We start from the raw sequence: 14,555 nt of genomic DNA on the forward strand, positions 1-14,555 counted from the left end.
GAAGCCTACATGCAGCAACTAAGACATTTGCATGCCACAACTAAGAACTGATGCAGCCAAAATAAAACATAATAAATTAAAAAAAATAAATTGTAAGCTAAAAAGAAATGAGCTATTAAGCTACGGAAACACAGAGGAACCTTCAATGCACATTACTCAAAAAGTGAAAGCCAATCTGAAAAGACTACATACTATACGACGCCAACTATGACAGTCTAGGAAAGGCAAAACTAAGGACAGTAAAAATATCAGTGGTTGCCAGAGGTTGGAGGTGAGAAGGATGAATAGAGCAGAGTTTTAGAGCAGTGAAAACACTCTGTATCCTATAATCCTAAATACATGAGGGATGTGGATAATGCGGGAGGCTATACCTGTGTGGAGCTAGTATACTGGAAATCTCTGCACCTTCCTCTCAATTTTGCTGTGAATCTATAACTACTCTAAAAAAGTCTTTAAAAAAAAAAAAAGCCAACTGTGTAGAATCCTAAATTCCCCACTAACTTAAGCCATTTGTGGAATCCCACTGAGGGTGACAAGAAAGCAGCAATATTAAATTTGGGAATAAAGGGAGCAAACAATTCTCTTGGCTCATCTCTAGTTCTTTGTATTCTATAACCTGGTTTCATTGCATTTGGTTTAGAGAAGGAAGGCGTAACTCCCAATGCTGGCAACCCCTAAAATGCAAACAAAGCTAAACATTTCCAAAGACTTAAGGAAAACTCCAGGAAGAGATACACATCCATTCTTACAATAACAGGTAGAACAAAAATGGTGCTAAAAACAAACTATACAGATTCATATAAATTTTGTAAGTACAAAAATTTATTCTGAATAAATCATTTTGTAATTACTGAAAGGTGTTCATTACTTTACTTAGCTAATATTTACTTAAATCGAGTTACCCAAACAAAATAAACATGGCAATACAAAAATGTAAATTTACAAAAGCTGTACAAAATAACTTAAATTTAAAAATTAGACTGATACAGTCCATATGATCTCTTAAGGGAGCTATACAATTATAGATTTATATACTTTTTTTAAGGGGGTAAAAGAAAGGATGCTTTAAGGCTTCTTTAAGAGTAATCCTTTTAGCTGGATCATACTCCAACATTTTCTGAATGAGGTCAAAGAGAAGCTCATGTTCAGCATCTTGAGAAAGCATAAATTCCTGAAAGGAAAATAAATACAATCAACAGCCTTTTCTACTACCACTTATTATAATTTTATTTCCCCACCAAAAAAATAGGGAAAACTCAAGGTTTTGATCACTTAAGCAATGACCCAAGCTTACCTTCAGAGGTTTACAGCGCCTTGAAACATATCTGCCAGCAGAACTATGTTCATCCCAGTCTAATCGATCATGATGGAAATATTTACGTTTCCTAAGAGTAAGTCCATATCCATTCATGTTTATAATGTTGACAATGAAAACTTAAAACATCTAGCAAAGGTGATCGACGGCACTTACTCTTAAACATACCTGGTTTTCTGTATCATATGTTTTGGCAAAGGTCCAAGAATCCTTTCCATCATTGCCAAATGTTCCTTACTATCGTGTGTCTAAAATAGTAACAAAAAGTTATTAACTACCTCTATTTGCACATTGTGCTTTGTTCTTATTTAACACAGCTGCTAAATTTTTAGTCCGTAGGTTACAGGTCACAAAGGAAGGTGATCTCTAAAACAGGCATACTTTTAGCAAGTTACAGCTTAGAAGTAAAAATAATTAAGGCCTACAGAAGTTCACCAACAATTTCCCTAAACAAACAAAGATAACTATTTGTAATATACTTAGAAATGTTTCCAATAAAATGATAAATTATAAAGAAAATACAAATGCCCAACAGCATCAGAATTACACGTGGTTTTATTTCTTTACCTTTACCTACAATTAATAGTCTATAATGAGAGAGAGAAAAAGCGCTACCTAAATGTGTATACTTTGTGTTAAATTCATATAAACAGGCAATTTATTTTTGCAAAGTCATTGAAACAGATCATTGTCACTTACTGGAAATACTGTAAACCCAAGGTAATATTCAATAAGAATACATCCTATACTCCAGACATCACATGGCTGGGACCATCCTAGGGCTGCAAAGTAAAGCAAATTGTTAATGAAAAACTCCTCAATATTTCTTATCAACATTTTAAAAAACAAGGATATAATCTGATGTTTGAGCTGGAAAGATCCGAATGGAATCACTTAATCCAAGCTTAAACATAATACGATAGCATAGCATGTAAGAATTAGTTAGGGCTCTGGAGACATCTAGTTTCAAGCCCCAAATCTGGCTTACTCTTTTGGGACTGATTTGGGGAAAATTTTTTTTCCTAAACCTCCATTTACTAACTTGTAAAATGGGAGCAAGCTACACCATGCAAAGACTAGACATGACATGTATGAAGTATAACAGGCATTGTATGATTATGTTTTAAAATCCCATCACGGGATTTCCCTGGCGGTCCAGTGGTTAAGACTCCATCTTCCACTGCAGGGGGCGCACGTTGGCCGCACAGCCAAAAAATAAATAAAAATAACATCCCATCACATATTACAAATGTGCAAACTGAATTCTAGAAAGATTAAGCAACTTCTCAAAGTCCCAGAGCTGACTACTTGGAATAACAAAGAGCTTAAAACCCTTAATGTGTTTTACTATACTAATCCCTAAAAGGGAAAAAGGTAGTCCTACAAACACCTAGAACTGTAAATAAATTTTAGTTAGCTTCAATAAAGACATACACAGGTCTCAAAGCACAATTAAGAAATTCTTACCTAAAATAACTTCAGGTGCCCTATAGTGTCTTGTAGATACCAATGTACTGTGATGTTCATCATCATATGTTGCACTTCCAAAGTCTACAACTTTAACATCTGGATTTATTAAAGTACGTTCATCACGTTTCTGAAAATCATAAATGATTAAGGAGGCATTACATTAAGGTGTAAAATATTCACTTAAAACTATGAAGATAAAACATCAAAGACTTACCATTTTGGGATTATATGCCTCTGTGTAGTCAGACTGTACAAATAAGATGTTTTCAGGCTTTAAGTCTGTGTGAGTCAACTTATTACTGTGCAGAACTGAGAATGAAACAGAAAAAGTTCCTGTATTCTAAAAATTGAAAACCAAAACCCTAACCAAACCCCAAAGCCCTGTAACAAAAATCCTCTCTGAATGCCTTTTCATGTCCAAATAAGTGGTCAACATTCAATAGCCTACTACAAAACCACCAGGGACTAAAACCTATTACCCCTCTAAAAAGTTACTTCACTGACAGCTAACTGCTTAGAAGTATCTTTCTCTTATGAAGCTGAGATTTGCCATTCCTTAATTTTAACCCAATGGTTCTAGATTATCATTTTTAGAAATTAGAAAAGTTAAATCAGTCTTATACAATTTATTATTATATGCTGGACAATATTCTCTTTACTGAATGAAATGCAGTAAACTGACCAACCGCTTGTAATCAACCACATCTTTCTCCTACCTACTCTTAAACAATGCTTTTTTAAAAAATATAATTTATTTATTTATTTATCTATTTATTTATTTTTGGCTGTGTTGGGTCTTCATTGTGGTGCGCGGGCTCCTCATTGTGGTGGCTTCTCATTGAGGAGCGCAGGCTTCAGTAGTTGCGGCTCGTGGGCTCAGTAGTTGTGGCGCACGGGCTTAGTTGCTCTGTGGCATGTGGGATCCTCCCGGACCAAGGCTCGAACCCGTGTCCCCTGCGTTGGCAGGCGGATTCTTACCCACTGCACCACCAGGGAAGCCCTCTCCTACCTACTCTTAATTAAGTCAGGCCTCCAAATCATATATGTTAGATTGTACTTTTTTCTTTTCAAAGATTCAAATTGGTCTGGCATTAAAACCAGTCTCCATAAACTCAAATTTCTGGAATATATGCCAAACACTTACAATTCACAGACTTGCATATCTGATATGCCATCTTCCTGATATGATCCAGTCGAAAGGGCAGAAAACCATTTTCCTTAATGAAGTCATAAGTACTAAGTCCTAGTAGTTCAAACACAATGCAGACATGACCATGATGTTCAAACCACTCCAACATCTCAACACAGCGGCTATAAACATATGAGAAAAAAACTGAGTACAGCCTCTTACAATTCAAATCTACCCGAGGCCATTTTTCTAAGTTCTATTTTGATACTTACAATGTTCTGCTGGGGTCTGTTGTATTTAAGTGTTCCAGAACTTGTATTTCTGAGCGAGCAGCTTCACAATATCTATCCACATTTTTAACTATTTTTACTGCTACATGTCTACCTCCCCTGTTAATGAAAAGTTAACATTAAAAAAATGATAAAGATGATGTCCAATTCCATTTTTCCATCACTCTTCAAACTGTACTACTTCTATTCTGACCCATTGTATTTGTTTTTTTGAATTTATGGTCTAGCATTCAGTTTTGTCTAATTATATGTAAGTACTCTAACTTCAACTCAGTGTAAGCAACTAGAATGACCTTTGGGCATATGGTAGGGTCGGTAACACATGCTGAATGACAGATTTTTTTCATCAGACCACTTGAATTTTTTTTTTTTGGTCCTTTAACTACATACCAATAGCTCTAATTTAACAATACTGGGACATTATCACCTCAATTTACATTCCAACTAAGAAGTAAAACAAATGTACATAGAGCAGTTTCTTCCTATAATACCAGTCACTGGCTAGTAACTCCAATCTTCTTTTGGTCCAGGTTACCGAAAAAGTTGGGATATAGTGAGGATGAAGAGTTCTAGTTCTCAAAACCTTACCAACCAATAGTAGGAAGCCTCCTCTAATAATTCATTTAGAAAAGCTTTGCCATTCCAAAGGGAAAAAAAATCAAACAGGAAACAGAGTAAAGAAAATTTCTTACACTATGTTAAGAAATTTCAATCAGTTGTTTGAAGGGCATAGATAATTAAACTTATGACACCAATCTAGGAGAGTTCTCAGCTCTAGCTGTGTCACCCCTTATCAATTAGGTTACTTTCTAAAAATACAGGTTCCTAGGTAAACTACCCTGAAGACTGGTTCAATGTCTGGGGTAAGCAAAGCTCCACAGACTCCTAATATAAAACCAAGGCTAAAATCTACCGATCCAGGAAAAAAAAAACAACAATGGCCACAACTGTGCCCAGTGGGACAACAAAAGAATACTTTCTGAAACAATAAAATCTATTCTCAGCTTGTAATTAGAGACTTACACATGCTATTAATAGCTACTGCTTAAGAACACAAAAGGCTAGTAACTTTATTGGAGTTTCCTATACACAAGTCAAAAATCCAAGCTAAAAGGGTATAATGATGTGTCTAATTCATGGTCAGACTTTATCTTAAAGCTGAATAAATTTTCTATACTGTTCACCTTCCCAAGTGCAATCCCAGGCCAGGAGACTTACGCTTTATGATCAATGCACTCCATGACTTTCCCAAAAGCTCCTTCACCTAAAGTATCTACAATTTCATCTAAAAGAGAGAAATAAAACTCAGTTATACCAAGAAGTGGAAACAGTTTACTTACAATAAAGGCTATCAAATGCAGATTATTCTAGTTGATGCTACAAATTTCCTTAGTCACTAGATATTTTATTGGTCAACACTGCCAAAAAACATATATAATTATTTTTAGGTCTAATTTCATTCTTAAACTAATTTCATTAACTTGATTTACTGTTTTGGAAGTTCTGCATAACAAACATTAAATTTCTAAAGAAAGTAAAAACACAACCCCCCCCACCAAAAGAAATGGAAAAAAACAAAACAAAAACAGAGAAAGAAAAAAAGATTTCCAAATCCCTGAAATCTTAATCTATATATAGATTATGTTATCTGAAAAGTTAATAAGTGTTGAAAAATATTCTATACATCTTGCACTTAGTACGTCTCCACTCTGACAGATCAGGTGACCCTCCTCATCATCCTCTACACTCCTGGTTCTTTTCCTTCGGTGACTCTTCTGGAAACGTCAAGTGGGCGGCACCAAGATCATCCAGCCAATCAATATACCCGAGTGAATTCAGGGCAGAATACGAAATTCATTCAGCGGGGAGATATTCAGGCATTCAGATACACGCCAGGCCACAAACGGTTGGCAGGAGCAATTTCAAATTCAGTCCCCAGAAATTCACAGGGCACATAGTTTATGTTAACAGGAGAAAAACATGGCAAGGAACAGATTTTCAGATAAGATACTCAAAGTGGCAAGGCAACAAAACATAATACAATTGTTTTTCTTTTTTAAAAAATGCTTAGTTGTAGCACTCACTGAAACATAATTTTAAGTTTCTAGTGTCCTAATTTAATGTTGCAAAATTGCAGAATATTTACTTGTCAAAAGTAGACTGTGGCCAAATTATAATTTCCCAGCTAAACTAAGAAAATAACAAAACAGCAAATAAAATTAAAAATCCTAATTTTGGGGAGAAAAAAAATTGGCATACAAGAATAACACTATGGTATTTAAAATGCCATCTGAGCTTGATCTCCAAATTAACCCATAACCCATAACATTCAAATCTGTTTAAGTGGTTTCCTTAGTGAAAAAAGGATTAGAGAATATGCTTTGCCAGAACAAAGAGGCATGCACGGCATAATCCTCAGTCGTACAAATATAAAAATTCTACTTCTATTTGTAGTAAGACTTTAACAAATCACATTTATTGAAGTACTATAAGAAAACTTTCAGAATATCTTGTAATCCCTGCTATAAACTAACCTAAATTACCTCCTGTCACTGGAATGACAATTAGTTGCCAACTACTAATAAAATCTATTACTATATTAACTATACAGATATGGTATTTGAAGAATTTCCTATCCAATGCACAAACACAAAAACTCCTGCAAGTTAAAATCAAGACGACTTTATCTTAAACAGAACTTCCTCAAATGATCAAACACAATTTCAAGTTTTCCTGTTCCACAAGGGAAATAAAATTTCCAAAATATTTTAAAACAGCTCATACCCCATGTGAACGATGATATGAAGTGCTGTGGTGAATCCTGTGTTTGCTTTTATAACTACTTCTTCCACTTCTACCAGAGGACTTGCTACTATGGTTCTGATATCTGCTTTCATGATCTCTATGACGATGTCCAGGTTCACATCCTTGACTGTAGTCATTTCTGTATTCATCAATGTAGCGTCGACTATGATAATCCTTCCCATTTATGGATCTGCTTTCCAGATAATAGCTAGAAAAAGTGAAAATGCATTTTCAATGCTCTATGTTAATCCCAAATATCCTCAAATTCTCAGTAAATCTCTTAAAACAGTACTCTTAATAAGATTTTACGCTTTTCTTACCAAAAAGCAAAAAAAAAAAAAAAAAAAAAACCTCCCAATTTTACAACCATTACAAGTTGTCACTGGAAACAGAAATGGTAATCAGTTATCGTAAGTCGCCTCTAGTTTTAATCATGAAAATGTATTTTTCCGCCGGTTTTACTGAAATACAACTGATACGTAACACTGTAATGAAAATATTTTTATACTGAGACACTATAAATATCCTCATTACCTATCAGATGTTTTAGAGTAATTGAATCTGCAGCGCTTGTTCTCCCGTGCACTGCTATGTGATCTCCTCCTCCTTTTATGACTGCCGCTGCTGCTCCTCCATTTTCCATAATCCCAATCTTTTTCATCCCAATCAGGACAATAAGTTCTCTTTGAGTGTCTCATCTACATAAAAGACAAGTTTTTCCCAGTTAAATATTACCCCACATGTCAACACTGTTGCAAGTTCACTCTAGTTGTGACGTTTTATTGTTTTTAAATCAAAGTTCAAAAATCATTATCACCCAACCTGAAATCACTGATAAACCCAATGATTTTTTTTCTGCTGCCTCAAAATCTAGAGTCTGAACTTTATTCATAGATATTCTGCATTACTCATGTCACGCTCAGATTTACTAGAAGAGGGTTGGAAAAAGAGAGAGGAGGAAATCCCAATTTCTGAACGTTGGGAAAAATCCTCTCCTGCCAGAATCACAAATTCCTAACAACTTGAAAAAGACGTTATACACAAACTTTTCACCAACTATCGTTCATATCGGTACTGACTGCCCGGGCCTCACCTCGTCTCTAAAGGCAACTCGAAATCAAGAAGCTCCAATTGTTCTGGGAAGGGAGGTCTGCAAAAAGTACCTTGGCTAAACGGCCCCACTGCCCGACTTCTCTCACGCGCTCCTTCAAATACGCCATATTATTTTTCTTTCCTCGAGATCCTAAACCTGACTTTTGTTTACACCACTGAAGGCAAAGGCACGCGCCATTTTCCCCGGAATCCTTTAAGACTCAACTGGACATTAAGTGACGCCGCCTTACACCAGGTCAACGTCTTCTTTCTTTTCATTTGTTAAGAACACTTCCTCAGAGGAGCGAGACTTAGGAACATTCCAGAACCCGAGTCAACGCCACCCCCCGCGGGCTGCCTTGCCGTCTCCGCCCCGCCGCCATTTTACAGCCCGGCCGAGGCCTCCGCCGCCGCAGACAACATGGCGCCCGTGAGCTCCGGGGCTCGGCCCTTCCCCCCTCCCTTTGGGGAAGGCAAACGTTCGAGAACCTTCCCCCGCCTGGCAAACCCTACCGCTACCTTCCACCAGTGACTGACTGGAGCGTTGCGGTTCAAACAGAAATTCGCAGCGACGGGCTTGGCAAAGCATGGAAGACGAGCGGGCCACCTTTGTGCAGCCGGGAGGGTAGGGAAAAGGGGGTCACCATGCCGGAGACTGCGGGCGCCCAACAAGCTTGGAGAGGAGCGTCACAAGCGCTCTCGAGGCACAAAAAGAGGCCCTGACACCTGGCCTGCTTCCTCCCGCGTCTTACCGTCCTGGAAAAGAGTCCAAGCCTAAGGAGACAATGCTTGCGACGCGACCACGGAGAAAACGCAGCTGCCTGCTGCGAGCTCCGGCAGCAAAATGGAGCTGACAGTCACCGCGTCAGGACTCTCCTGGAAAACACGATGACGCTGCAAGCGGGCCTCCGCCTCCGGGCGGGGCGCGCAGGCGGGGAGGGCGGAGCGGACTCCGGCTCCGACTTGTGCGCAGGTTCTGGGTCGGGCGCTCAGCGCCCAAGGGTGGAGGGAGGGAAGCTGTTGCTGGCCGCCATGTTGGCCCCGCTCTCCGTTCCGGCTCTGAGAAAACATTGTAAGAGTTGAAGAGAAGAGACTCGCTCATGGTCACTAAAAATTGTGTTTGTGCAGACCTCTTAGAGAACGGACTTGAGGTTATGGGGAGGGGGAAGGGTGAGCTGTGACAGGGCGAGAGAGAGTCATGGGCATATACACACTAACAAACGCAGTAAGGTAGATAGCTAGTGGGAAGCAGCCGCATGGCACAGGGATATTGGCTCGGTGCTTTGTGACAGCCTGGAGGGGTGGGATGGGGAGGGTGGGAGGGAGGGAGACGCAACAGGGAAGACATATGGGAACATATGTTTATGTATGACTGATTCACTTTGTTATAAAGCAGAAACTAACACACCATTGTAAAGCAATTATACCCCAATAAAGATGTTAAAAAAAAAATTGTGTTTGTGAACGCTAGAAATGAGGAAAAGTGAGGGAAGCAGGGTACAAAGTAGCCGGTACCCTATTGCAATCGCTTAAACGATGCTTTAAAAAAAAATACACCATCTGCATCAAATAGCCCCAAATTGGGAATTGTCTGGATTTGGGCTTTTGTTAAAGTTCTGAGACCTGTTTAAAACTAGTTAAATCGTCGGTGGCTGGGACCCACACGCACTGAACTTGGATTGTAAAGATTTTTCCCGAGGTTTTAAAAGTCGAAGAAATGTGAGAGCAAAAGCCTGGAGACAGAAAGTGGAACTCCTCACAAGCAACATTTCCGCATTAAGCGAGACCTCTGCGGTGTAAAGATGAAGTAAACTGTAAAAGGGGGAAATGGAAGGTCATTAGAAGAAGACAATTATCAGGAAACAACCTCTGAACAACAAAAATCAAGCTGCAATTTTTTTTTCCAAGCTGCAATTTGATGGAACAAAGTAATTGAAAATCCTGACTCCCGCGCCCCGCCCCTTCTCCATTTGTCACTTGAAGAAAATCACGTACTCATTACAAATTTAGTGGAACGCATAAAATTATCACGTATTACGGTAAAGCGTAATCTTACTGGCTTTATTTAGACAGGAGAGCAGCGTAGATAACTTGCCAGATACGGATGCACAACTGCTGTAGGGTAAAGTGATGAGGAATATGCATCCCCAGAAACCCTATGCTTGTTTGCATTTCTTAAGCCGCTTCTCAAAATGGCTTTCAAGATGCTTTAAAACCATTAATACCTAGATTCTTACATGGGGTCAGGATCACTAAGTACAAGGTAAGTATTTCACTTGTGAGGGAGAAATTTCTCACAGTAACTTGTGAAATTTACAGCTATTCGGTATATGTTTAACAGCACATTTAAATGTTAAGCAAAACCTAGGGAATCCCAGTCCTTGGAGTATAACAGTTAATCGAAGTCGTTGTGCTAAACACTGTACATAAGTTCTCACTTAATCCTAACAGCAATCTAAATATGGGCATTAGCCATGTTCTGCTATTATAGGTCAAAGTTGCAGTTTGTGCAGACAGCAATTTAGAGTATTTAATTTCTTTAGGCGAAATCCTCACAGTAAAATTACAGGGTAAAAGCCAATGAAAAAATCCTGTACATGTTGCCAAAATTGCTTTCCAAAATGGTTTTAAATTTAGCAAAGCCCACATACAGCCGATTACTGGTTCAGGATATATCCAAAGTTTCATTAATGAAGTTAGCCATTTTAGTGCGTCTGTTAGTGCATGCTATGGGCTGTTTGAAGGGCTATGCCCCCCCCCCCCATATACTCATGTGTTTAAGTCCTAACTTCCACTCCCTCAGAATGTGACTGTATTTGTAGTGTGGACTGAAAAAAATGCACAATGTGAGAGTAGTGAGGTAAGTTTTATTTGGGGCAAAATGCCTGGGGAGATAGCCTCTCAGCTCTGAGGAACTGCTCCCAAGAGGTAGGGGGAGAAGTTAGTGTTATATATGATTTTAGTGAAGGGGGATATGTGCAGTCAAGCACACCTTTTGTCAGAGGGTTGCTGCTAGTCACGAGGAGCAGGTAGGTGTCTCCATTAATGATTTTAGTGCTTTTCTAGATATGAGAAGATGCAAGAAATTGGGCTCATAAAATCTTCTGAAAATATCTATCTGAAGGCCTGTTCTGCCTGTTTTCCCCAAAGCACAGGGTGCCTCATGCCTGATCTCCACTCTGAACTCCTTTCAAGGAGTGTTGAAAGTCAGTGACTGCAGTGGCTAGTGACTTCACTCTTATACACTAGAGCCAGATAGTAAGCGACAATTTTTAGTTGGCAGTAAATAGGGTCTTTACAGAGGTAATATGATTAAATGAGGTCATTAGGGAGGGGCCTAATCCACTTTAGCTGGTGTTTTTATAAAGAGATTGGGAAACACACACCCAGAGGAAAGATGACGTGAAGACAGGAGTTGGTCATCTGCATGCCAAGGAGAAAGGCCTCAGAGTAAACAACCCTGCCCACATCGTGATCTCCCAACTTGTCTCTAGAACCGTGAGAAACTTTTCTGTTGTTTAAACCACCCAGTCTCTGGTACTGTACTTTGTTTTGGCGGCTCTAACTGAGTGCATAACATTAAAAATTTGTTATTTTGGTGGATACTGAACTTGTAACTTTATTTTCTAATTAGTGAAGTTGCACATTTTCTCTTGTGACTTGTCCATTCATACCTTATTGCTTTTCTGTACAGTTCTCTTTTGTCTTATTTTCGTGCAGTTAAACCTATTCCATCTTTACCTCTGTCAAGTTTGTAAACTGAGAAATTCCTTTCTTCTTCAGAGGAATTCTTTGAAATGTTTTAAATTTTTCTTCGGTTTTCTTTAAAAAGGCAACTCTTTTATCCATCTGGAATTTTGATATATCATGTGAGGTGAAATTCTTTTGCTTTTTTTTCTCCATGTCATTTACTGGTTATCCTAACACAATTTATGGAATAACTTTTTTTTTGGCTGCACTGTGCAGCACAGGGGATCTTAGTTCCCTGGCCAGGGTTCAAACTCGTTCAAACTCCTGCAATGGAAGCAGAGTCTTAACCACCACCAGGGAAGTCCCCTCTTCTCTTTTTTAAATGATTTTTGGATACTGCTTTAAATAAACTATGTATACACTACTGTTTACACTCTATTATTCTAGTCTTATCCCTCACACGTCACAGTTTTAATATTGATATTTGCAGCTTTATAAAGATTGGGATTAATTCCTTTTTCATTATATTTAAAAAATTTTCCATTATCATGTATTCTTCTAGATTTGCTTTATAATTATTATATGGAGTATCACTACCTGAACCACAATTGGTACAAATTGAATTTAAAGAACCACCAATCCATTAGTGAAATAGTAACTGATCTATCCACTTTACTAAACTGATTAAAAGTTGAGTCCTTTGTATTAAAACTTATCTATTTACATGTCTCTTAGGTCCTGAGACTGTGCTCCCATGGAGTAGACAGTGTCCGATGTCCTTTGTATCCAAACCTGGAAGAAGCTCAATAAATTACTTACTAGTTTTAGTTGTTCAAACAACAAAAAAACATGTCTTCAGAAATACCCACCATAGAGATTAAGAATGTGTTGCTAAATGGATTTGGAAATTTCCAAGTTCAACCAAGGTATGAATTACAACTATTCAATTTGCCATTAACCAAAAGGTCTGCAAGCCTTCTACTCAAGAGCTCCAAACGAGTATCTAACAGGACTCAAGAATTCTAATGAATTCAGGTACAATTCAAGAATGGTGGCTGCAGCAAAGATAGCCATGAAGTCTTCCCTCCCCTGAGAGCAAGGGAGACAAAGGGAGCAGCGAGCAGGCAGAGAAGCAGCACAGCCGGCCCTGAGAGTTAATCATGTTGCGATGTAAATAGAAGTGAGTTTTCTTTCTCCTTCTCCTGAGAGCAAGGGAAAAAAAGGGAGCATCGAGCAGGCGAAAGAAGCAGCACAGCCAGCCCTGAGAGTTAATCACTCCTTGTTTAACTGTCACTAATTTGCAGTAACTGGATTTGTACTTTAGAAAGCGAACCTCACTCCCTGACACTACGTAATTTACCTTCGGCACCCATCACCCCTGACTGTGTGTTACATACCCCACCTCTCACTCCAGGCACTTACATTCTACAGGCCCCTTGTAACAAATCACCCCCTATAGTTTTTGAATTTCAGAGACAAGGTCACAGGCCGATAAACGAGAGGCAAATGGACGCAGTTTCCAGACTGCCAGACCCCAATTACCAGGCAGCCTGACGCCAGCTATGACTGTTTTGAAATAATGCAAAGGAAAGGAAGCATGCAAGACCTTCACTACTTTGATCCTTACCATATACCCCGGGCTGTGAGCCCCACATCTAAAATCTCCCGATTCCCAAGGAGGGGGGGCACAGTTGAGGTGCTAGCTTGCTGTCTTCCCTTCTGCCTAGCAGAAAAATAAAGCCATCTCTCTCTTCCTCCAAAATCCCTGTCTCCGTATTCCTGTTCGGCCTCGGTGCACAGGGAAGCCGATTTTTCGGCAACATGGTGAAGCAGATTTCAGGCATAGTTTATACTATCCCTTAAACTCGTATGAGTTTTAACTCCCTTTGCTGTGAAGCCATGATTATTTGGCAACTTCTGATAGTCTGGGTCAAGGGTTGGCAAACTTTCTTAAACGGCCAGAGAGTAAATATTCTAGGCTTGCAGGCTATTTGGTCTCTGGCACAGCCAATCATTTCTGCTCTGGTAGCACAAAACAACCAGAGCTACTGCATAAACATGGGAATGGCAGAGTTCCAAGAAAATGTTATCTGCAAAAACAGGTGGCCAGCCCGAGGGCTGCAGTTTGCCAACCTCTTGTCTAGCTGGGGAACCACATTACTTTCGTTTTAAAGAGAACTTGGGTTGATCAGCAATATTCTAGTCTTCTGAGTAGTTTATACTTACTGCCAAGTAATACATGGAACAGAATGTCAATTACCCAACTGCTAATGTGATCAGTGAACCACTCAATTCAGTGTGAGTGGACAGAAATCAACGTTCTGGATTTTGATCCTCATGGTAGTCTATGAGAGGCCCAAAGGGGAGCCAGTATACCTCCCTATCTATGAGATCCTTATGGGTACAACTAAGCAGACATAAGAATAAGACATAAGAATGAGCTCTAAGAACCCAGAAGTCATATCTGTAGCACTAAAAAAATGGCACAGTTTGGAATAAAAATTGAGGCAATGTCAGTCAGTACAAAAACTTCCTGACAATCAGTAAAATACTCTTAAGAGTGGTGACAAAAATTCAATGACATGTTTGGAGAAGAAAGATATCAAGTATAAGAAGTGGCAAACCAAATTCTGGCCTAAAAGAGGCCTTAATACCAATTCTAGAAACTAATGGTTAAATTAAAAAGGTGAAACAAAACATGAGGGCATTAGTGTAACTGGCCCCTCAGTTTAGTGTAAGGTATGGAAGGTACCAATAGTAATAA

At 38.9% G+C, this 14,555-nt stretch overlaps 1 protein-coding gene across 2 annotated transcripts; it reads right to left on the minus strand.

The window, feature by feature from the left end:
• Nucleotides 1-800: 800 nt before the first annotated feature.
• Nucleotides 801-9,195, minus strand: CLK1 (CDC like kinase 1). 2 transcript variants are annotated; one of them, XM_079925382.1, is made up of 13 exons: nt 8,854-9,195; nt 7,544-7,707; nt 6,989-7,217; nt 5,889-5,979; nt 5,423-5,489; nt 4,187-4,303; nt 3,930-4,096; nt 3,000-3,094; nt 2,783-2,912; nt 2,015-2,097; nt 1,484-1,563; nt 1,295-1,385; nt 801-1,171 (listed from the first exon to the last, which is right to left on the minus strand). In XM_079925382.1, exons 2-13 carry the CDS (start codon nt 7,705-7,707, stop codon nt 1,028-1,030), a joined length of 1,458 nt encoding a protein of 485 aa, XP_079781508.1. In that variant the 5' UTR covers nt 8,854-9,195; the 3' UTR covers nt 801-1,027. The 2 variants fall into 2 exon arrangements, with proteins under 2 accessions (XP_079781508.1, XP_079781509.1); XM_079925383.1 differs by lacking the exons at nt 5,889-5,979; nt 7,544-7,707; nt 8,854-9,195 and having other exon boundaries at nt 6,989-7,128.
• Between the last annotated feature and the right edge of the window lie 5,360 nt (nt 9,196-14,555).

Source organism: Stenella coeruleoalba (genome assembly GCF_951394435.1).
Source record: "Stenella coeruleoalba genome assembly, chromosome: 6".
NCBI classification, from domain to species: Eukaryota; Metazoa; Chordata; class Mammalia; order Artiodactyla; family Delphinidae; genus Stenella; species Stenella coeruleoalba.

Bases quoted from the DNA above. Each gene is read 5' to 3' on its own strand.
- CLK1 (XM_079925382.1), bottom strand. From the start codon at position 7,707: ATGAGACACTCAAAGAGAACTTATTGTCCTGATTGGGATGAAAAAGAT. The intron at 7,218-7,543 runs GTAATGAGGATA...CACTTTTTCTAG, and splicing joins TACTCTAAAACATCTGATAG to CTATTATCTGGAAAGCAGAT. The intron at 5,490-5,888 runs GTATAGAATATT...TCTCTCTTTTAG, and splicing joins AGACGTACTAAGTGCAAGAT to ATGAAATTGTAGATACTTTA.